Source organism: Odocoileus virginianus, chromosome 17, assembly GCF_023699985.2.
Source record: "Odocoileus virginianus isolate 20LAN1187 ecotype Illinois chromosome 17, Ovbor_1.2, whole genome shotgun sequence".
Classification (NCBI taxonomy): domain Eukaryota; kingdom Metazoa; phylum Chordata; class Mammalia; order Artiodactyla; family Cervidae; genus Odocoileus; species Odocoileus virginianus.
This window is the reverse complement of record NC_069690.1, coordinates 24,859,144-24,884,110: the sequence shown is the minus strand read 5'-3', so window position 1 is coordinate 24,884,110 and position 24,967 is coordinate 24,859,144. Positions and strand designations below refer to the sequence as shown.

General features: G+C 39.0%; 1 protein-coding gene across 1 annotated transcript in view; it reads left to right on the top strand.

The window, feature by feature from the left end:
• The window catches only part of RABEP1 (rabaptin, RAB GTPase binding effector protein 1), a 93,015-nt gene extending 68,143 nt beyond the window's left edge, over positions 1-24,872 (top strand). The window contains exons 10-18 of the mRNA XM_020912956.2: positions 596-700; positions 4,565-4,681; positions 9,680-9,778; positions 13,563-13,703; positions 16,820-17,009; positions 17,624-17,679; positions 19,954-20,052; positions 21,170-21,286; positions 22,181-24,872. Of these exons, the coding sequence (XP_020768615.1) occupies positions 596-700; positions 4,565-4,681; positions 9,680-9,778; positions 13,563-13,703; positions 16,820-17,009; positions 17,624-17,679; positions 19,954-20,052; positions 21,170-21,286; positions 22,181-22,282 (1,026 nt within the window). The 3' untranslated portion in view covers positions 22,283-24,872. The remainder of the gene's footprint in view (positions 1-595; positions 701-4,564; positions 4,682-9,679; positions 9,779-13,562; positions 13,704-16,819; positions 17,010-17,623; positions 17,680-19,953; positions 20,053-21,169; positions 21,287-22,180) is intronic.
• Positions 24,873-24,967: the final 95 nt, after the last annotated feature.

The window sequence follows — 24,967 nt, the reverse complement described above, 5'->3', positions numbered from 1 at the left end:
GAGTTGCTCAAATTTCCCCTTTGACTTAGAGGCAAAACCTGGATTGGGATTCACGTTTTATGACTTCTAGTGCTTTCTTTTACTCAGGGCCACTTTTTTTTTTTTTAAAAGAAACTTGGTTAGCAAGTGGAACAGCTTATTTAGGCTGAAAGAAACTATTCCCCTTGGGCTTATGCAAAACATGTGAAAAGGTGCTACTTAATTGTTTCATACCTGCTTTGTGCTTGGAGCTGGTGAAATGGTTAATTGGCACTCCGAGCTCCTGTCTTCTGTTGTTGGCTAGTATTGATTTAAATTGTGTGCCACAGTATAGTACCTTTTACTTTCCTTGTGTTTTCCTCAAATGTGGTAGTTTGGGGTCCCGAGCCTCTTGGTGATAAAGTTGTGTCCCTTGTTTTCCTATCATACTTGTATGGGACTTAGGATTTTTTAGAATTCAACTCTGTATTATAACTTCTTGCCATAAGTCCCTGAATAAATTGTTTACTCTGTTTTCTACTTCGAGTAGCATAGGTAAGACTACAAGTATTCCTCATGTATGTTTTGTGGGCTTATGTTGTTCTTGCTGATAAGAGATTATTTTGGTGTCCTTCAGATACACAATGCTGGAAATAAACTTGGTAGACGCTGTGATATGTGTTCCAATTATGAAAAACAATTACAAGGAATTCAGATTCAGGAGGCTGAAACAAGAGACCAGGTGAGTTTCTTTTGGGGTGTGCAAAACTGGTCAGCTGTTGATTTCATTGGAGGTGCTGAATTAATTGCCTTTCAGCCCTCCCAATTTGCTTTATGAAGTTTATCCATCTTGTGAAGTCTGAAATAATCTGTTGCATGTGATGTCAGTTACATTTCCAGTGGAAGGACATGACAGAATTTTTGCTTTTGTGTGTCTTTGCATGGCTAGCTTGCCCAGTACCACACTGGTCAGCTCAGCTGTTCCTTCTGCTCAAGGCCTAGACAGGTTATGTCATGAATGCATACACATGGAAAGTGCTTTATGATATGGAGGGTTAGGGAAATAAGGAGTTGACTATTGCTTATTGGATAAAAGCTTAATTGAATATTACATTAACCAGTATTTGGACTCTTTGTTGCTTATTGCCTACGTCTTGTCATAAATTTGTTGAATTAAGGTTAGTTTATAGGGTCACAGAAATTAAGATTTGGTAGATCAGATATGCTGAGATTGACAAGACCTTTCCAAATACAATACAAAAACAAGACTGGGAGCTGGCTGTGGCTCAGATCATGAACTCAGACTTAAGTTGAAGAAAGTAGGGAAAACCACTAGACCATTCAGGTATGACCTAAATCAAATCCCTACAATTATACAGTGGAAGTGACAAATAGATTCAAGGGATTAGATCTGATAGACAGACTGCCTGAAGAACTATGGATGGAGGTTTGTGACATTGTACAGGAGGCAGTGATCAAGACCATCCCCAAGAAAAACAAATGGAAAAAGGAAAAATGGTTGTCTGAGGAGGCCTTATAGCTGAGAAAAGAGAAGCAAGAGGCAAGGGAGAAAAGGAAAGATATACCCATTTGAATGCAGAGTTCCAAAGAATAGCAAGGAAAGATAAGAAGGCCTTCCTCAGTGATCAGTGCAAAGAAGTAGAGGAAAACAACAGAATGGGAAAGACTAGAGATCTCTTCCAGAAAATTAGAGATACCAAGGGAACATTTCATGCAAAGATGGGCTCAATAAAGGACAGAAATGGTATGGACCTGACAGAAGCTGAAGATATTAAGGAGAGGTGGAAAGAATACACAGAAGAACTGTACAAAAAAGATCTTCACAACCCAGATAATCACAATGGTGTGATCACTGACCTGGAGCCATACATTTTGGAATGTGGGGTCAAGTGGGCCTTAAGAAGCATCACTATGAACAAAGCTAGTGGAGGTGATGGAATTCTGGTTGAGCGACTTCAAATCCTAAAAGATGATGCTATGAAAGTGCTGCATTCAGTATGCCAGGAAATCTGGAAAACTCAGCAGTGGCCACAGGACTGGAAAAGGTCACTTTTCATTCCAGTCCAAAGAAGGGCAGTGCCAAAAAATGTTCAAACTACCGCACAATTGCACTCATCTCACGCCAGCAAAGTAATGCTCAAAATTCTCCAAGCCAGGCTTCAACAGTACATGAACCGTGAAATTACAGATGTTCAAGTTGGATTTAGAAAAGGCAGAGGAACCAGAGATCAAATTGCCAACATTCATTGGATTATCAAAAAAGCAAGAGAGTTCCAGAAAAACATCTGCTTTATTGACTAAGCTAAAGCCTTTGACTGTGTAGATCACAATAAACTGTGGAGAATTCTTAAAGAGATGGGAATACCAGACCACTTGACCTGTCTCCTGAGAAATCTGTGTGCAGGTCAAGAAGCAACAGTTAGAACTGGACATAGAACTACAAATTGGTTCCAAATTGGGAAAGGAGTAAGGCAAGGCTATATATTGTCACCCTGCTTATTTAACTTACATGCAGAGTACATCATGTGAAATGTTGGGCTGTATGAAGCACAAGCTGGAATCAAGATTGCCAGGAGAAATATCAATAACCTCATATATGCAGATGACACCACCCTCATGGCAGAAAGCGAAGAACGAAAGGGCCTCTTGATAGTGATAGAGGGGAGTGAAAAAGTTGGCTTAAAACTCAGCATTCAGAAAACTAAGATCATGGCATCTGGTCCCATCACTTCATGGCAAATAGAGGGGGAAACAGTGACAGACTTTATTTTTTGGGGCTCCAAAATCACTGCAGATGGTGACTGCAGCCATGAAATTAAAAGATACTTGCTCCTTGGAAGGAAAGCTATGACCAACCTAGAGAGCGTATTAAAAACCAGAGACATTACTTTACCAACAAAGGTCCATCTAGTCAAAACAGTGATTTCCAGTGGTCATGTATGGATGTGAGAGTTGGACTATAAAGAAAGCTGAGCTCCGAAGAATTGATGCTTTTGAACTGTGATGTTGGAGAAGACTCTTAAGGGCCCCTTGGACTGCAAGTAGATCTGAGCAGTCCATCCTAAAGGAAATCAGTCCTGAATATTCATTGAAAGGACCGATGCTGAAGCTGAAACTTCAGTATTTTGGCCACCTGATGCGAAGAACCAACTCATTGGAAAAGACCCTGATGCTGGGAAAGATTGAAGGCGGGAGGAGAAGGGGACAACAGAGGATGAGATGTCTGGATGGCATCACTGAGTTGATGGACATGAGTTTAAGTAGGCTCTGGGAGTTGATGATGGACAGGGAAGCCTGGCATGCAGCAGTCCATGGGGTTGCAAAGAGTCAGACACAACTGAGCAACTGAACTGAACTTTCCAAGTACAGTGCCTAATAGTGGGTTCCTTGATAACATTTAGGAAATAATATAGAATTTCATGAGAGTAGACTTGTGAAAGTATATATAAGGAAAAAATAACTTTTTTTCTTATATTTCCAGATTGTTCTTTGGTTATTATGGAAGTGCTACCCTAGTCTTTAAGCTTAAGCTGATTAGAATGATGGCTTAATATTTTCAGATGCCTTTGGCATTTATTTCCTCCATATGTGTGTGTGTGTGTGTGTGTGTTTTTATGATGTCTCAAAGTTAAATTTCTAAAGCTGTTTGTGAAGCTAATACAGCAATAGATGACCTCTGGTAGTTTGGTACAGGAATGGGTCATCTTGGGTTCCATAGTCATGTCAGACATTTTGCTCTTGCTTCAACTGTGCAGGCACTTTGCTGGGTTCTGAGTGTTCAGACACAGACAGAACACAGTACTGCCCATGGGGAGTTTTCAGTGTTTCAACCCAAGCCATCCATTCAGTGTGGTTTGTTCTTGTACAGATAGAACTAGGTGAGGAGCAGAGACATCTAACTTAACTCTGGGCTTTTAACTAAGGAAGGTTAGGGTTAGGGTGCAGCGAAGTTTGTTTCAGAGCTAATGGGGAAAGGGTGTTCAAGAAGAGGAAAGATGTACGAAGGAACAGTCATGAAAGAAAATTTGTGTGTTCCAGGGAGTATGAATAGTTCATGTGGCTAGGCATAGGGCGTGTGAGGGTCAGGGGAGAGAGAAGAGAGAGTGGGGGAAAATGGTGGGAAAGGAAGCTCCGAAGGAAAGGCCATGATAAGATCACTGAGGGGAGTAGTGTTGTGATGACTGAAGGGGTTTACATTTTACCCTGAAGACTTTGGGAGGCATTTAAGGATTTTAAGTAGGGACATAATGTGATTCGACTTTGATTTTAGAAATATTTATTGTGTTAGTGTGGATTGTAGACTGGAGAATGAAGATAGATTAGAGTCAGGGAGGCCAGGGCCCTAGCCTAGAAGACGTAGGAGAGGAAAAGCGTCTATTTTCAAATGGGTATGAAAAACGTTTTGTTAACTGTAAAGCACAATATCGTTGTTGAGCAAGGTAATTCATCTCAGTTTTTTCTCAAATTGACAAATACGATTCTCAGGAAGAAAAGATTATATTTAAAATTTTCTGGAGCTAGGGATTTAAAAATATTCTATGAGAATTCTGTTACTTCCTTCTAACTGACATTTAAAATTGCATAGGTGAAAAAACTACAGGTGATGCTAAGGCAAGCAAATGATCAGTTAGAGAAGACAATGAAAGATAAACAGGAATTGGAAGACTTCATAAAACAGAGCACTGAAGATTCAAGTCACCAGGTAAATGAGGGTTTTAGAATGTGACCCGTGGGAGATGACTGAGTTGTTTAAATAAGAGAGTTCTGAAAACAAAGGAATGTTTTTTTCTTGCCCTGAAGATCTGACAGTTCTGTTATTTTCCTTCAGTTAAAAATAATCTCAAACTGATCTTTCTCTGGTGTCTGTTTTATAGATTTAAGGAAAATAACTTTTGAAATAACTGATTAGTGAATAATCAGGAGAGCCTGGTTCCTTTCTCCCCTTTGATTTTTATTAGGTTTTTCTGCTGCACAAGAAACCTGCTGACAAGAAAGATACTAGTTATCTTCTTGACTTTTTGAAAAAGTGTAGCATGCATAGAAAAACCCCCAACCTTATATACAGACATACCAAACATACCTGAACTAATATCTGTATAACCACCAACACTGACTGATTAGCTAGAAAATTAGCCAAGAAAATTAGCTAGTACGTCAGAAACCCTCACTTCCCCCCTCCACGTACTATTTTCTTCCCAGAAGTATAGCCCTAACTTTTAACACCATTAGATCAGTTTTGTCTGCTTTTTTATTTTACAAAGTGAATTATATAGTTTGTATTCTTTTGTGTCTGTCTTTCTCCATTCAACATTGTGACGTTCCTGGTTACAAATGTGGGGCAGTTGTTATTTTCATTGTTGTTGTAGTTGTACAGTTCATTATATGGCTGTATTATAATTTATCCATCTTAATGTTGATGAGCCTTTGGGTTGTATCCAGTTCTGGGATATTATGAATAATTCTACTTTGAAATTTTTGTGTAGGACTTTATGCACATGTTGCTGCTGGGTATATGCCTAGGAGTGGAATGCCTGGGTCAAAATGTTCAAAATGTATGTCAACTTTTGGAGATAATAGTGCCAGAAAGTGGTTGTATGAGTTTATACTCTCCCCAGCAAAGTATGAGAAGAATTCCCGTGGGTCCACAGTCTTGGCAGGCTTTGTTTTGTTTTAATTATAGCTGTTTTGGTGGGTGTGTAATGGTATTTCATTGTGGCTTAGTTTGCATTGAGGTTATTTAGCATTTTACGTGTCTATTAGCCATTGGGGTATTGTTGTGTGTGTGCGTGTATGTGTGAAATTACTTCTTAAGTCTTATTTTTTTAAATTGGGTTGTCTTTCTCTCTTTCTCTTTTTTCGCTTGTTTTTCTCTTAAGTTCAGTCGCTCAGTCGTGTCTGACTCTTTGCAACCCCATGAATCACAGCACGCCAGGCCTCCCTGGAGGATCTCTTAGGGGTCCTTTACATACATAATCTTGTTAGAATGTTTGGTGATGTGTCCCAAATGTCTTCTACCTAGTACCTTATGTTTTTGTTATTTTAATGATGTCTTTTGAAGAAGTTATTAATTTTAATTTAGTTAAATTTATTGATCCTTCTCTTTATGATTTAGTGATTATTATCGTGATCCTGGGGTTATGAAGATATTTTATATATTTTGTAGAAGCTTCAGCGTTTATAGCTACCCACATTAATATCCAAAATCCATCTAGAACTGACTTTTATGTGTAAGCTATAGATAAGGGTAAATTTTTACACATTTTTTTTCATTTGGATAGTCCATTCCTGTACCATTTAGTGAAAAGAGTACCTTTTTATCATTGCTCTGCAAGGTCATCTTTGTAAACTATCAAGTGAACATATATGTGTGGGTCAGTTTCAGGACTCTGTTTTAATTGATTAGTCTGTTCACCTGTTTTTGTGCCAGATTCTGTGATAGTCATTTTTTCTTTTTTTCTTTAGTTTTTATTTCTCTACTGAGAACTATGTTTTATTCATTTCAAGAGTATTTACTTTTACTCTAGGCAGCAGAGTTACAATAGCTACTTCAAAATCTTTGATAATTCCATTCTAGGTCATCATGGGGTTGGCATATGTTGATTTTCTTTCCTGTTGAGAATTGGCCACATTTTCCTGATTCTTTCAATGTCAAGTACTTTTAGATTGATCTTGGAGATTATGAATATTTTTTTGTGAGACTGAGTTTTGTTACCCAGATTAGGTTCAGTTCATAAGTTCTGTCTTGCCTAGTGTAGTAGGTAGTTCTAATGTCAGTTCATTTTTGAAAGCCTTTGACATGCTCCTCTGGCTGTGTCCCTGTGTGTATATAGCTCAGGGGTGAGTGTGAGACTTGGGCTGGTTCACGCACAGAATTAGGGCATCCTTTTCTAGCTTTCTCTCTCAGTACCACTCTATGCTTCAGCCCACAGGGACCCTGTCCTGGCCCTGTGATCAGAAAGACAGTTGTTCATCCTGTGCTGCTTGCTGCATCTCTTGTTGCAGCATCTCCAATCTTTACAATTGGAGCCACTGTCAGATTCATGCTGGCAAGAAAATAGGAAAAAACCCCAAATAAGCAGTAAACCGCTGTATGAATTGTGTCTTCTCATTTTGATTTCCCTCCCTAAACTGTCTGCTTTTGCTTAGTTTTTAGAGTCCTCAGGTAGTTGCTTTTTATATTTTACGCAGAAGTTTTTGGGTGTAATTGGGGGAGAGAATGGCGTTGGTGGGCTTAGTCCCTCTTGGACAGTGCCAGAACTCTCCGTTCTCTCACATTTTTGTTTATTAGACATATCTTTCTCTTTCACCTTCATTCAGGAAGGATACTCTGGCCAGGTGTAGAATTCTGAGTACTTACATTGTTTTCTTTCAGCACTTTGAAGTTATTATTCCATTGCTTCTGGCTTCCATGTTTCTGATGAGAAGTCAGCTATCAGTCTTATTGTTGCTCCTTTGAAGGTAAAATGTCATTTTTTTTTTTTAAATGTCATTTTTTCCCTAGCTCTTTTTAAAAATGTTCTTTTGTCTTTTGTTATTAGCAATTGTAGTCCACTATATACCTCTGTATTTTTCTTCATATTTCTGCTGTTTGGAGTTCACAGAGTATCTTGGATCTCTGAACCAGTGTCTTACATCATAATTTGAATATTCTCAGCCATATGTCTCTTTAAACATTTGTTTTTATTGATACAGTAAAGTGCATAAATCTCAAGTGTACAAGTTGGTGAGCTTTATTTTGTGTAAAATTTTACCAGGTAATAAATCATCATCAAGATACAGACCATTTTTAATACCTTTATGTTCTTTACTAATGAGTACATACCCCACCTGCTGTTCTTAGAGGCAGCCAGTATTCTAGCTTTTAACACCATGTTTTTAGTATTGCTTGTTCTTGGACTTCATGTGAATGGAATGGTATGGTATGTAGCCTTTAGCATCCAGTCTGTTTGGTCATTATGTCTGTGAGACTTATCTATACTGTTCTGTGTATCAGTGGTTAGGTTTTTAAATGCTATGTATATTCTATAACATGATTATAGCATAACTCATTTATCCATTCTGCAGTTGAGAGATATTTGGATTGTTTCTTGTTTTTGACAATTGTGAGTGAACACACTTTCTAACATACTTGTACATGTCTTTTAGTGGACATGTGGACTTATTTCTCTTGAGTATATGTAGGTGTGAAATTATGGAGTTTTTGCATAGGTTAATTTTAACTCTACCAGTTATTTCCATTGACTGTTACTATCTTCAAATATTTTTATATGTTAGACATTAGCATTGCATCTACATGGCTTCTTTAATCTTCTTTATTTCCCATCTTTTTGTCTTTATTACTGTAGGATCACTAATTTTCTCTTCCAGTAGGTCTAATCTGTTAAACTTATTCATTGAATTTTTAATAATTTGGATAATTGATTTTTTTAGTTTATTATTTCCATTTGGTTGTTTTTATTGTTTCCATTAAATCTCTGGTGGGGCTAAATTTCTAAACAGATCAAATACAGCTATTTTAAAGTCTGTTTTTAATAACATGTGGATTCATTGTAGATCTATTTCTGTTTTGTTTTTTATCACTTCCTTTTGTTTTTTTTTATCACAGTCTTTTCTTGTGCATTCTTACTTGAGTGCTAGACATTATATATGAAAATTGTTGAAATAATTTTTCTTAGAGGCAGACAACTAGTTGTGGGTCACCAATAATCCAATCATGGATCACCTTAATTTGTTTACAGGAATTGAGATTATATGCAGTTGTGAAGGTTGGATTATTTTAAATTCTTTCCTTATACTCTTGGGTGTGTCCCTTTGGGGACCCAATCCAAAGTGCAGGGTGTTAGCAGGGATTCCTCTGGGTAGTGGGTCTTGGACTCTTTAACTTTTGCCCCTCTTCCTGAGGCTCTGAGATGCTCTGCTCCATTTCTCAGTGTCACATCTGTTTCTTTTGGAATTGGCACGTGCTTTTGGAGAAGAGTTGTTGCAGAGACTGCATCTGGTTCTCCAAGTGTCCTCAGTCTGGTCCTTGGCTCTGTGATTATTTTTTGCCTTATTTTTGTCTGGTTTTCTTAATTCTCAGGAGAAATGTTGGTTTGCACTACCTATTTTGCCACTACTGGAGACAGAATTCTGAAAATAATCATTTTTAAAATGTCTAACCAAATTTATTTTTATTTTACCACTCTTATATACAAGTCATCAATTTGTACATAAACCCCTTATCGGGACGTTAAACTAATTCAGGGGAGTTTCTCATGTATCTGTTCTCTTAAGTACATCATCTTGGAAGACTGCAGCTAGTTCAGAGGAGATTTGTTTATCCTTTAAACTGTGTGGGTTTTTGTCTGTGTGGACAGTTTCAAAATTTTTTTGATTTTTAATTAGCTCTTTTAAGAATAATATTCATAATTGGATCGCATGGATTAATATCTATGTCTGGAGACCATATAATGCATTGTTCATGTACGGCAGTGGCTGACCCCTGGGGACTTTGGTACTGCCTTGTTTCATCTGAAAGTCTGAGACTTTTGTACACAGTAGGTTCATACATATTTGTTGAATGATGGATGAGTGGTGTTTTATGAACTACTAAATCAATCAATTCTGGACATTAAGCAGGAGATGGTAGAGTTAGTTTCAGAATAGCCAGATTCCTAATAGCCATATTTTCTGTGTATGATTTTTTTTTTTTTCTTTCAAGATCTCTGCACTTGTCCTAAGAGCCCAAGCATCGGAAATCTTACTTGAAGAGTTACAGCAGGGGTTTTCCCAGGCAAAGAGGGATGTTCAGGAACAGATGGTGAGTTAACAGTTAAATAAACGTTAACTATGGTAAATATTTTGAGTAAACTCTAAGAGATCATAAAGGACAGAGGAGCCTAGCATGCTGCAGTCCATGGGGTCTCAAAGAGTAGGACATGACTTAGTGACTTAACAACAACATATTAAATGCATTCTGTCTTGAAATAATCTTTGATGTGACTTTATCTTCCTGGCCAAAGTGGTTCCTGTTATGTTCTTCAGAGCCTACAGAACATTAGTAATGAACAAGATTATGTAAAGAGATTATTCTTTTTTTAAACTTACCTCTTGATTAAAAAAAATGATCACCTTTAACTTACTTTTCTTTCTTGTGAGAAATCTAAACAAAATAAACTATGGACTAGCATTTAATTTTCAGTTATAAATACAAGCTAAAAGTTAACCTCTTAGGAGGTACAGCTTTTGAGCAGCTATTGCACTTTTCCTGGACTGCTGACTTATTTAAAAAAAAAAAAAAGCCTCAGTAATTTCATAGAAGTTATGATATGATAAAAGTGCATCATAATTGCTACAGTAATGGAGAACTTCCAGAAGGCTGTCAATTTTGAGAGGAATAGAAACAGATAGCTTCCCAAAGAAGAGCTGCCTGGAACCTCTGCAGAATTTTCTCCAGCTTTGGGCCTCCTCCTCCCCAGGCAGGCTCCATTTGCCTTGTTCTTCCTTTTTCTCAGAGTTGGAGCCCTGCATCTGATGGCCCTTGTAAATTATAGCAGTGTTGGTCCTGCTGGAGAGATCCTGCAGAGTTGCCTCTTGTCCATCTCTTCCAGGGATGACAGGAAAACACACAAACCCTAGGTTGTATGGTAATTGTTTTTGAGGGGCATTGGGTCAGTATATGAATGGCCTTGAGCTGACCCCTGAATACCAGCCCTGGTCTGTTGTGGAACATCTCATTCTCAACACTGACTGGAGAGAGTTTCATGTTGTTTCATTAATTAGAGACTATGAAATAATAATCTGACCTCAAAAACAGTTAAATGCTGGCAAAGTTTCATTATTCAGTTTCTTCTCTTCAGAGAAGAGTAGCTGTGGTAATGGTTGGAATTTTGATATCTCCCACTGTTTGTTTTGAAAATTTTCAAACTTAGAGATGTTTATGGACTAAACATTCATAAGATCTTCACTTAGGTTTACCAGTTAATATTTTGCCACGTTTTATTGCTTCCAGTTGTTACTCAGTCTCTTTCTTTCATATATATGGATGTTATGTAATGTACATGTGTATTTTTTTTTTCTGAGCCATTTGAAAGTAAGTTGTAGACATCATGACACTCCTAAATATTTCAGTATGTATATTTCCAAAGAACAAAGAAATTGTTCTAGTAATCACAATACTGTTATTATGTGCTTAAAATGTAACCACTGTCCCCCAAAGACCTTGATTGTTTTAGTGCTGGTTTTACTTTTTGATCAAGGAACCAGTCAAAGATCACATACTCCTACTTTGTTGTCATGTCACTTTATTCTCTTTTAATCTAGAATAGTCACCCACTTCTTTTTTTTCCTTTGGCATTTAGGACATTAACATTGTTAATAAGAGTCCAGACCATTTGCCTTGTACAGCGCATTTGTCTGATTATTTCTACATGGTCAGACATTTTGGAAAGAATACTACATGGATGAAATGATTCAGTGGAAAGTTCATAACAAGAGGCATGTTATGATGGTTGGTTCCGTTGTTGGTGACGTTAAGTTCAATCACCTGGTTAAGATGGGGACACAATAGTTTTAGAATGACTACATTAATACTGCTACTAACAGCAAACCTATTAAGTGAAGCTCAGCATTTCTTTGTTGGCCCTCCATATCCATTGGGTCCGCATATGTGGATGCAGAGGGCTGGCTGTGAGTTGAGTATCTCAAATTTGGTATGGGAGCTGTCTTGAACCAATACTCTGTGGATACCAAAGAACAACTGTAGTTCTTTTTACCCTGAGAATGCATCCCAGGTGAGGATTTGCAGTCTGGATGCTGTGTTCAGAGATTACTTGAACTGGTTTTTCTCTCTGTGGTTGTGTTGTCACTTTGAACACAAACAGAAGCAAATGGAGCTGTGTATTACATTTTTTATTTTCTTCTTTTTTGATTTCCTTTTTTGTTTTTTGAACAAGCAACATGGTTCATAAATCAGGACTATAAGCATATGTGATCACTAGAAATTTCACTGCCATTCCCTCATCCTTTCATTCAGTTCCCACCCACTCCCATACATGATATTTTACAAGTATTCTTGGTTTATCTTTCTGTTTTCCTCGTTACAATAATAAACAAATATAAACATATTCTCTTTTCCCTTCTTTCATATCCAAGAGGTAGTAGAGTGCTAATATTTTGTTGTAAGTGGGTTGAAATTAAGCATAAGGCACCATTCTGGTCTGAAATAAATAAGAGCCGGTAGAATTAACCAAAGCTTTTGCATGACCTTGCCTTCCTACCAGCAGCCTATTTGTCCTTCGGGATGCAGTGGTCACCTTCTATGGGAAATCTTCTTGAACCCTCTCTGCTAATTAGATACCCTTTGTCCTTTTATCACCGCGGTACCCTTGTCTGTTACAGCACCTGCAGTATGGTTGGTGATTCTGGGTTTACTTGTCTTTCCCTCCAGTGCTCCATGAGCTTCTCTAGGGCAGTCTGTTGGTTATCCCTGTTTCCCGTAGGCAGTAAAATGCTTGGTTAGAATAGTAGTTGTTAAACAAATGTTGAAGGTGGAGTAATCTTGTTGAGTGTATGTTTAAGTTCAATGGTTAGTATTAAAAATTATCAGAAATATTTTTACAGAATTGTATCTGCAGTTTTATCTGCAATTGTATGTTATACTCAAATTAGCTGACTAACTTTTATATTGATATAAATTCACAGGAAATACCTAAAATTGTTTTATACATCAGCCAGCAGAAAAAGTAAGAACGTGCTCCATTTTAAGAATGAGACTCAGATGTATAGAACAGACTTGTGGACTCTGGGAGAAGGCGAGGGTGGGATGTTTCAAGAGAACAGCATTGAAACATGTATATTATCTAGGGTGAAACAGATCACCAGCCCAGGTTGGGTGCATGAGACAAGTGCTCGGGCCTGGTGCACTGGGAAGACCCAGAGGGATGGGGTGGAGAGGGAGGTGGGAGGGGGGACCGGGATGGGGAATACATGTAAATCCATGGCTAATTCATTTCAATGTATGACAAAAACTACTGTAATGATGTAAGGTAATTAGCCTCCAACTAATAAAAATAAATGGGAAGAAGAAAAAAGAAAAAAAAAGAATGAACTCCTCAAATGCCCTGTATTTCCTAATATTGGGGTCCTTGGGCCACTCACAGTGGTCCTGAGCTTGAACACATATGTGTGTAATGAAGTCACTGCTTTCTGTTTCTCCCTACTTCGTGTGGGATGCGTGCTCTGAGGAAATAGGAGTTGTCTTGGAATACGCACTGTGTTTGATACAAGTCTCAATTATGTAAATCTCTTCCATTGAGCTAGAGATGCTGGTCCTAGGGATGTAGGGGAAGAAATTCATTACCTTCAAGCTTTTGGTGGAAACAGCAGAGAATGAGCTCAGGTACTTGCTTCATTTCCTGTCCCCTTGAATATACGTAATGGCTGTAGGTCAGTAAATCTCTGATCTGCTTTCTGTGAGTCTTACAGAGCTTTGTCACCCTCCATCCTCAGCCCTTATTTCGTTTGACCTTTGTTTTTCACTGGTGCGGTTATCAGCAGACAGGATTTACCTTTCTGGCTGTGATTAGTGTCTGTTTCTATTTTAGGCAGTGCTGATGCAGTCACGGGAACAGGTTTCAGAAGAACTAGTGAGGCTACAGAAAGATAATGACAGTCTTCAGGGAAAGCATAGCTTGCATGTGTCATTACAACAAGCGGAAGACTTCATTCTCCCAGACACTATGGAGGTAACTTGTTTTCTATATGATAAAAAATGTAAACAAGTACATTTTCTGAAATATCTATAAATTCTTCTTTTTAAAAAAGTTTACAAATAACAAATGCTAGAGAGGGTGTGGAGAAAAGGAAACCCTTCTGCACTGTTGGTGGGAATGTAAGTTGGTACAGGCACATAGAGAACAGTATGCAGGTTCCTCAGAAAACTAAAAATTGAGTTTTCATATGATCTAGCAATTCCATTCCTGGGCATATATTTGGACAAAACTGTGATTTAAAAAGATACATGCACTCCTATGTTCATAACAGTGCTATTCACAATAGCCAAGACGTGGGAACTACCGAAATGTCCATCTACAGATGAATGGATAAAGACGATGTGGTACATAATATACAATGGAGAATATTCAGCCATAAAAAAAGAACAAAATAGTGCCATTTGCAGCCACTTGGATGCAACTGGAAATGTGGCCAAAAAAAACCCCCAAAAAACAGACTTTACTGAGATATAATTCACTTACCAAATAACTTACCCATTTAAAGTGTACAATTCAATGTTTTAAAATACATTCTCAGATGTGTAGCCATCACCACAGTCACTTTTAGTACATTTTCATAACCTCAAAGAGAATCCCCTTACCTTTTACTCAGCCCTTCCTCCCCAAGCCTTAAGCCACAACTAATCTACTTTCTGTCTATAGATTGTCCTTTCTTTCATATGAATGGAATCCTACAACTTGTGGTCTTTTGTGTCTGGTTTCTTTCATATATCTTTTTGTTTTCAAGGTTCATTCATGTCATATAGCATGTTATCAGTATTTCATTTGTTTTTATGACCGAATAATACTCTACTATATGGCTATTTTGTTTATCCATTTGTCTACTAATGGATATTTGGGTTGTTTCCACTTTGGACTATGAATATATTGCCATAAACATTCATGTATAGGTTTAGGTGTGGACATATGTTTTCATTTCTCTTGGGTTTAACCTAGGAATGGATTTGCTGCATTTCTCCACATTCTCACTGACAATCATTGTTATCTCACTTTGTGATTATCGCCATCCTAGGGTGTGAAATGGTGTCTTATTGTAGTTTTGATTTCCATTTCCCTAAGGTTAATTTGCATTTCCCTATTGGCTATTGAGCATCTTTTCATATGTTTATTGGACATTTTTATATCTTCCTTGGAGAAATACCTGTTTTAAGAACCTTTGCTTACTCTTAAATTGGGTTGTTTGCTTTTTATTTTTTTGAGTTATAAGAGTTCTTTATAAATTCTAGATTTAAGTATTTTCTCTGGTAAATAAATGATTTTATTTCTCCAATTTTATGGATTGTCTTTTTCATTTTCTTGATGGTGTCCTTTGAAACATAAAAGTTTTTAATTTTGATAAAGTCAAATTTATCTCTCCTTTTCTTCTGTTGGCTTATGCTCTTAATGCTGTATCTAAGAATCTTTTGCCAAATTGAAGGTCTCTATTATTCTTGCAGGGTAATTGAGAATGCACCAGAAATGAAATATTTGAAAGGGGTCTCCATGCTGGCTCCTTGTGATGTTAGGTTTTCTGTATAGCACTTGGGATACAACACACTCCTTCTGTCTTCTGATAACTTTTATAACACTTGGTCACTTCCATTCTTTTGTGGTTGGGTGAATCAGGGCTGCGAAGCCTGAAGTTTCTTGAGACATTTATAACTATCTCAACTTTTTCCAGCCTTTATATTCATGTTTAAAAATCTTTCACTATATGAAAAATATCATCTTGGGCTAAACCCAAGTAAACATAAATTGAATAGGCAAAGATGAGATTTCATAAAGCAACTCTCAGAAAAATATTTCTTGTAAAATCTTTTGGTCTTTTTTTTTAAAAGAAATTTATAATTGTTAAATTTTTAAAAGTCAGATATTACAGAGATTTATAGCTTTGTAAGTAACAATGTTTCCTAATCCTGCCCTACAGATTCATCCCCTACTGTTTGGACCTCATTCTGTTTTCCTGTATAGATGTTAACATGACGTTTTTTTTGTTCTTATTTACTTACTTAAACAGGCTCCGTTGCCTGCCCTCCCTTTTAGCGCCCTGCTGTCTCCCTGCCCTCCCCCAGCCTGTGGTCTCAGCTCGGGTTACAGACGCTCTGAAGAGCCCTCTATCCTTTCTGAGCTGGTGACTGATATCATCAGGGAGAACGTTTTGGGGACCTGTCTACTTTTGCTGTCATTATACCACTTTCCTTGTCAAACTTTTCTCTTGGCAGGAAAGATTCCTGTCTTCCGTGTTCTATAGAGACTTTTAATACCTAGATTTTTAAGAAATTCCCAGAATCCTTGAAGGTTATAACCAGTCTAGCTTGTAAAGCTTGATTCTTTAATAAATCTTAATGAAATTTTTCTTGATACAGATTTTCAATTACTTTTTGTCCCCTGCTGTTCTTTAATTTATATACATTTGGTAGTTATCTAAGAATCCCAGTTTTTACTGTAAGGTTGCTTTAGGATATAATTGGGAGGGTTTTTAGAAGAAGACAACTACAATTTAGGGAAAAAGTAAAATAAGACTTAAACTGAATTTATTACAGAAAAACAGCTGATCACCTTAGAAAGCCTCTCATTGCATATTTGCCTCAGACCTGACAGTACTTTGCCTTTGTGGTAGATGTTCAACAAGTGTTTATTTGAATGAATAAATAAATAAATAGGTATATTTTGTCATCTTGGAGTTCACACTTGCTTTTGAGCTTCAGTCTTTTTGGACCTCATTCACTAACTCCTCTCAAATTTAAGCAGGTAATAGTGGAAGTGTCTAAGCTATTCATAGTGAACCCCACATTGTAAGTCATCCAACATTTAAATTTTTACATTTATGAAACAGTTTTGAGGGAAAAATATATAGTTCACAATATACAGTTTTTGGTTGGCAATGTTATCTTATTTCTGTAACACACTGAATATTAACATGGCATGACACCTGCCTCTTGAAGCCAAGAATGGGTTGGGTTCAAAGTCCTGAGTTTTGAACTATCTAAAATAATATCTGAAGTTCTGGTTGCAGAAAATCTTTAGCTTTTTTTGTTTATTTTCTTTCACCCTTAAAAACCCAATAACTATTTGTTTCTTGGATCCAGGCACTCCGGGAGTTGGTATTAAAATACCGTGAGAATATCATTAATGTGCGGACAGCAGCAGATCACATGGAAGAAAAGCTGAAGGCTGAAATACTTTTCCTGAAAGAGCAGATTCAAGCAGAACAGTGTTTAAAAGAAAACCTTGAAGAAACTCTGCAGCTAGAAATAGAAAACTGCAAAGAAGAAATAGGTGAAGATAAAAGTGATGTAGTTTAGAATTGGAGGCACTAAATAAAACTTCTCTCTGGTTATAAGAAATAGTCTTGGAATGTAGAAAACAAAAAGTATAGGAAGGAACTAAGTAAGGCCTCAGTCCCTTTTCCCACGTGTTCTGATAAAGCCCCTGATAAGGAGTTTAAAAAAACCCAAACATCTTTTTAGGAGCTCTGGTGGCCTCTCTGGCAGTTACTAAATAGACAGGGAACTCAGGACTTGAACCCGGACACTGGAGCCTGTGAGAAGATGGGTGGCAGTTCCTCCAGAACTTAGAATTGTTAACAGACTTCTGCCAGGGTTACCCTGGCACCACCCCACCACATAGTGAAGTGTCGGTATTTGAGGCAGAGATAGTTTATGCCATGGTGTTCATTTGTGTGTGCTCTGACTTTGACATGAGCTTGAATGTTATGCTGATTGGTTGGGGATAATTGTGAGAAGGGATGTTGGTCCCCCACCACCACCCTACCCACTGTGTTCAGTACATTTGACTCCTTTCGTTCTGAGATTGAGCTATGGTACAAAAGGGCATTTTAAGATTTAAATGCAAAATAATAAATGCTGACATGTCTCCTTTTTTCCTCCTAGCTTCCATCTCTAGCCTAAAAGCTGAATTAGAAAGAATAAAAGTAGAAAAAGGACAGGTGAGTTTCATGAGTTTGAAATTGATTCTGTCAGCAGCTAGTAGGTATTTATTGAATCCAACTGTGCTAGACTCAAGGAATAAAGTATAGTTAGAACATAGTCCCTGCCTTCAAGGAACTCCTGGGAAAAGTATAGTGGAATAGGACGGAATATAGTGGCTGATGATGTAGAGACCATCTGGTGAGAGCCTGCTCTGTGTTGGCAGGAGGAGATACAGGGAAGACTGAGATGTGACAGTCTGGAGCTTCCACTGTGGTGGGAAGACAGGCAAGGCATGGTCTTTTCTTTAAAGGATATTTATTTGGCTGGTTTAAGTGACTGCGCTGGGTCTTGGTTGTGGCATGTGAGATCTAATTCCCTGAACAGGGATCAATCCTTGGCCCCCTGTATTGGGAGCATGGAGTCTTAGCTACTGGACCACCCAAGGCATGGTCTTAACATGATACATACTTAAAGCTACCGTGGAAATACGTATGAAGTCTGTTACAAATAGGAGGTGATGTTTTCCACTTGCTTAGTCTCCGTCTCTTAAGACATCATGAACACCTTCTGGTAAATGACCCATTCAGCTCACTGGACTCATAATTTCTTGAATCAGTGAACTTTACTCCACCCAGCCCTTCCTTGCCACACTCCTGCTTGCACCTTGCCCCACTTCTGACGTCACATTCCAGGCTCATATCTCTTGACCTCAGCCTACCATCTTTCTAGCCCTTTATCGTATAGGTTTATCTGCCTGAGAACATCAATCAGACCTTCAGTTCCTTCAACTTTTCCTTTTCTGGTTTTAGCAGCTTCCTCATGACTTTGCTTTCTTTGCTTCTAAGTGGCATCTGACAGGGCTTGTCTCTTTAGCTCGTCTCCCCCCAGTGCCTGCAAGCCCTCTCGTCCTTGTCCTTCTGCTGACCTTGTTGATATGCCCAACCCCAGACTAATCCTGGCGTCCACCTTCTCTGCCTCTTGGACCACTGGAAGGAGTAACATGCCTGCTCCTGCTGCCACATGCTGCTCATGCTTTTCATCTGTTCTTAGTTGTTCCCTTCCATTCCCTGCAGTGGTTGTTCAGTCACCACTCACCTCACCTCTTGATGGCCTTGTACCCCTATCATAAGCAGGACCATCTTCAGCTCTTGCCTCTGCAGTAATGTGTTTGCTTTTTTCCTCCCAGCCTTCTCTTTCTTGCATCTTAAGAAAGGATGATGACCTGATTCTGACCAGTCTTCTGTCACTGCACATGTGTTTTGACTGAACCACTCATATCTTTTCCTGGCGTCTTTGCTGTCTTCCTCTTTCACTGTGGGCCTTGAACTTCTACGTGTTGATTGGTTTTTTCCATTTTGCATAACCACGCTCAGAGGTCTCCTAGTAAAGAGGGGAGAAGTTTCTCTTTGAATTGCACTTCTTTCTCCAGCTACTGATCTTTCTTCTTCCTTTTATGCCCAGAGTTCTTGAAAGAGTCATCTCCACTACCTGACCTCCCAGTCATTCCTCCGCCCACTGCCGTCTGGCTTCGGCCCCCCTTGCTATCAAGGTTGTGCTGGCAGGAGTCGCCAGTGTCCCAATGTGTCCTTCTCTCCCACTCCCATTGTTTGGGTTGACTTCAGTGCTCACCTGACTCATTGTAACAGTGTAACTTCTTTCCCTGACTCCAAAATGTATCCCTTTCCAATTCATTTTTGTATTGAAACCAAGGTGATCTTTAAAGATTATAAACTTGACTGTGAGCCAGTCTGGTTTAAAACCCTTCAGTAGTTCCTGTAGCCCGGCTGGGCTCCCCTGCCTCTTGGGCCTCAGCCTCCAGGGCCAGCACCCTGTGCTGTGAGGTAGCAAGAACTCAGCTCAGTTCCTTAACTCATTATTTATATATGTCCACTCCCTCCTTTTGGAGTCTCTCTCTCCATGTTCTCCCATTTACAACCCCTTTAAGGGTCAGATGTCATCTCTTCAAGGAAGCCCTTGCCAACTTCTGGCAGAATTAAGTGCTTCTTCATCCATTTTCATATGCCACAGTTAACTTACATGTCTGTCTCTCCTGCAGCACGTAGGAGGTACCTAATAAATGTTTAATAAAAAGAAACAATAGGTCTTGAAGAATAAATTGAAAATCAACAGATACCAGAGGGTAAGGAGAGGATTCCAAGCATAGCCAGTGTCCAAGGCCCTGGAAGATGAGCATTTGGATGCAGTTCTTCAGGCTGCAGGCTCCTCTGGCAGGTGTGCTGTCACCTGCAGGGAGTTTCTGTGTTTCAGCTTTTTCCTTCTTAATTTTACAGTTGGAGTCCACATTAAGAGAGAAGTCTCAACAGCTCGAGAGTCTTCAGGAGATGAAAATGACGTTGGAAGAACAGCTGAAGAAAGAAACTGCTGCTAAGGTGAAACATTTTTGTTGGTAGTTTCATTTAAACAAAACAAAACAGGGACTTTCCTGGTGGTTCAGTGGCTGCTAATACTGCACTCCCAATGCAAGGGGTCCAGGTTTGATCTCTGGTCAGGGGACTAAATCTGACCTGCCACAGCTTTGTTTGCATGCCACAACTAAGACCTGGCCCAGCCTAATAAATAAATAATATTAAAAAAACCCACAACAATGTAAAGGATGTAGGATCACATCTTCCCTGTTTAAAAAAAAGCCCTGCTCCTTTGATAGAGCCCCCTTCTGAAAGCTGGCAACTCTCTGCTTCAGGGAGAAAATGGATTTCTCTCTTTAGAGCTGGGTTAGGTCTCCACACACTGCCAGCTTTGCGGGTCTGTTACAGGCCCTGCTGGCTGAAGGCCATGAACCAGACTTGACACCATTGAAGCCAGAGACACTGCTCTGGAAGTGCCATTCCATTCGATTGATTTTATCCAATAGTACATTGAATTGTATTTGCTGCCCACAATTCTGATTAGTCCTGTTAGAATAAAAGTGCATGGGGCTAATTGTGGGGGAAGTTTGCTTTCAGGGGGGCTGTGGTCTGATCTTTTAAGTGTAAAAGTGTTCTGTTTGTGTTTTTTGATAGTCCTTTGTTTTTAGAAAGGCTCACATGCACAGGTCCTGGTGGAGTCTCTGTCAGGAAGATTGGAGATAGCCGGGCTGCCTAAGGCTGACTCAGAGAGGATTTTCCTGGCAGATGCTTAACTGTCGTGATTGTCAGAGAAAAGCCCTAAAGTTTCTCCCTGTTGCTATGATAGCTGTTGATCTTAACAGCAGCTGCTTTTTGATGATTAATCATTATCAGTGGGCTGCTGGGGGTGAGAGGTGGGGCCTGCAATTTCATTTAATTTGGCTCTAATACTCAATTCACTTTAGGATCTAGAGCAGGTAGCGTAAGCAGCTTGCACCCTTGCCTTCTGAAGACTGAAATAAAGGGAGACAAACAGGATACGGAAATGTGACAGGCACCATCTTTCCTATCTCACAGCAGGAAACAGTGCTGCCCAGGTTTCCTGAGTGACTGACCTCTGGTTTTCCAGCATTAATCCTCATTCAAAACTTGTATTTTTTAGGTTACTGTCGAACAACTAATGTTTGAAGAGAAGAACAAAGCTCAGAGGTTGCAGACTGAACTAGATGTCAGTGAACAAGTGCAGAGAGATTTTGTAAAGCTTTCTCAGACCCTTCAGGTGAGGCATTTGGGAAACCTAGATGGAACACCAAGGAGGCACTTTCGGGGTTCTTGGCTTCCAGGAGAATTTTCTAATCCCTGACTCAACCTCTGACAAAACCTAGAAGACTAGAGACTATGGCTGCTCCTGCCCCATATTCCTGCCTGCTCGTTTCAGCTGGAAACCTGTCCCTCCAGTGTTCTTCACACTTGCCCCCTTTTCTTCCTCCTTGCTGCCCTTAAGGGTGGTGTGTAAAGCCCTTACATGGTATGTAAGACTTTTCCCAACCAGGCCTATCTCTCTACACCTTACATGTTATAGTTATAATTTTTAAAAACTATATGTGGTTCCTTGCACCCAACATGGTATTCCCTCTGGAAGCATCCTTGTCTCACTGCCCCCTTGTTTCTTCTTCCAAGGCCCTGCTTATTAGCTTTTTCCTCCCCGTGGAACCCTCTTTGAGTCCTCTTTTAGGCATAGTGTTTAGTATATTGTGCTGAAATTCTGTAAAGCTTGTTTGTTCCCTCAACTGAACTGTGGCTTCTCAGGGATCAGGTCTCACTCATCTCTACAGTCCCAGCACCTTACACTGGGTCTGTTACACAGCAGCTTTGGGGAAGTATTTTTTAGTTTGTTTTTAATCTTTTTAAAACTTATTAATTGAAGGATAGTTGCTTTACAGTATTGTGTTGGTTTCGTCCAACATCAACATGAATCAGCCATGGGTATACATATGTCCCCTCCCTCTTGAACCTCCCTCCCGGGAATTTTTTGAATTTAATTGTTCTGCTGCTTTCTTCGAAGTGACTTGTCTCTGGTTTAGCTGAAACAGAGATTTAACTCACCAATCACAGTAAACCAGAAAGTCAAGCAAGAGCCACCTGCACTTACATTACTGCGTTATTTCTCTAGGTGCAATTAGAGCGGATCCGACAGGCGGACTCCTTGGAGAGAATCCGGGCAATTCTGAATGACACCAAACTGACAGACATTAACCAGCTCCCCGAGACATGACACCCTCATGGCAGGACTCTAGCCTGCACTTTGGGTTTTTAACTCATCTTTAGAGCAACATTAATTATTATTTAACTCTTAACTGAAGAAGAAGTCACACACAAAAAAAGGAAGACTGGAGAAATGTTTAATTCTAGTGGGAGGAGACTGTGCAGCACAGGAACAGCAAAGAGCCAGGGTAATTTGCAGCAAAAAGACCTTTCAAACGGGAACACTAACCAGACTCCAGACGATTCCAGCGAGTGTGGGATCAGACTTGGTGACGGAGAAAGTGCTGTTTCCTTGCCTGCTTTATCCGACATTTCCCTGCCCTAAAGCACCCTTCTAATAGTGTTTGAAATGACATTTCCTGTTCATAGATATTGGAAGAGAGAATTTTTTTCCTGTTGTCTAGAGTTAATCAGTAACAGTATTCAGCTAGCAGACAGGTGTAGTATGCGGTATGAATATTTTATATTAAAATATGAAGTTTGAGAGCAGGCCATTGGCTAGTGACTGTATTTCCTAGCTCAGTGTATTTTTTTTAAACCATTTTATCTTGCGTTGGAGGACCTTAAATGCTACTGAAACTTGCCTGAGAACCATAAGACGGTGGCAAACAAAACCAATTCAGTTGGAACTGAATTAATTATGAGAATTTGAAAACTTGGCTGGGGCTATATGTATTGGAAGTTAAGGTTAAAGGAAAAGCACAAGAAACTGTTTGGAAGCACTTTTTCTGCTACCTGGTAAATTTTGTGGACCCACAGGTACCAGGGTCAAGGTGAACCCGCACCGTCTACTCTTAAAAAACTGTTTTAGTTACTGGATCAGTGGAAGAAATAATAAAACAAGCTATGTCTGACAACACCTAGTATAAATGTATAAGTCTGCTGCTTATTTTATTTTCAACTTGAATAGTGGATTTGAGTACTATTTGTTTCAAAAGTGTCAGATGCAAAAATAGTGATAACTAGGTTTGGCAGATACCTGTTTTGTATTTTTCTTTTGTATTTTAGACCTGGAGTGTGATGATGCTTATGGTGAAGTTGGGGGAAACCCACCTAGTTCATCAGTTTGGAAATCTGCTTTGTCATTTCTATGAGGTTAAATTCCGTTCCTGTGTGGAGAAGGCATCAGTGGACAGGTTGTCTTTGCCGTAGCCTTATGAAGTGTTGAAGAAAGCACAAGAATGGATGTGTGTTCACTGTTTACCTGCAAGTACTGTTAGCCGGTGGAAGGCTATGCTGTTTTATCAATAATTCATCATACAGGTGGTTAAAAAGTAAAACTCTTGTTTTCAAGTACTTTTTGTGATTGGTGGTGTGTAATGATGAGTTCTTGAAGGAACTATGTAGGAATTAAGTGGATTAGGTAGATTTTCTGGCTCAAGTAAACCTACAACTTGAATTGTCTTTGTTATAAATGAAGTCAAACTAGTCCTAAAGATCTTTATTTCTGTCTTCCATAAGACAAGATATGGCCTACATACCTCATTCCTTGGGCTACTGCTGTAGTCTTACATTCATGATTATGAATTTGAAAGTAAATACTAATTATGGAAATAGTGCTATAGGCTTGCATGAATGAAACATTTTAATTGGTTTAAAGTCCTTTTGTATAAAGGGGTACTTGGTTTCCTTTAAAGGAAACATGTATCCTCACTGAATTACAGGGAATTTTTATTATTTCCAAAAATGCAATCACTTTAAATTATGTAAGTGTAAGATCAGTTTCTTGGATAAACTCCAAGCTCAATTTGTTTCAGATTATTAAAACTGGCACTATAGTAAATCAAGGAGGATAATTCATAATCTTCCTGAATGAACTACAGCTCCCAGGGAACTGCTAGGCTGAAATTGGGCACCTTGCTCATGTTTTTCTCCAAAAGATGGTTCTGGGCCAATAAAATCATGATTAGGAAAGTGTTAGCAGTCTTTACAGTGGCAGATGCAAATTGTTGGAACCCACTTTTTTGAGAAAAATCTGCTAGAAAAACAGACAGACTAGGTTTTGTTAACAATCTCTTTCTGGTATGAAACACCTCTTTAAACTGGGTTTTCTGTATAAATGGGAAACTGATTTGGAAGGCAGTGTTTAGCCCTCCAAGACAAATGAAATGAAAAGGTTGGGTTTCATAAGTGTTCCTGTGTTTGTATTCAGTCCATGTACACATGTTCCCACGCATGTCTAACCTGATTTTACCCCTTACCTGTAACCTACCTTACCATGTGGCTTTTCATCGGCAGTCACTTAGCCATTTCTAGGCAGGTATAGTATTACCTTTCAGAACTCATATTTGGCAGGTATAAAAATATTACCTAAAGCTAAAGGACAAAATCATATACTGTATACCAAGCTCTCTGTCTCTCCATTTGAGATCCTACACGTGCACCTCACACCCATCAGTGACATGTACCGGGACACAGCACAGCCCAACTCAGCTCTGAAAGGTAATACTGCCTGTCACGGAAGTGAGCCAGCGGTAGCCTTGCAACCGTGGAGCCTGAGTTCCGCTCTGAGCAGATTTCAGGTATAACCATTTGTTAACTGTATTGGAGGTGTGTCCTTAAGAAGAAAGTGTTCAAATTAAAAAAGCTGCTGCCTAGTATACTGTGTGGCCTTTTTCTTTGAATCTGAGGGTTCTGTCTCTCTTCAGAGTCACATTTCTGGTGTTGCTATACTTTTTAAGATAAAGCTTTTATT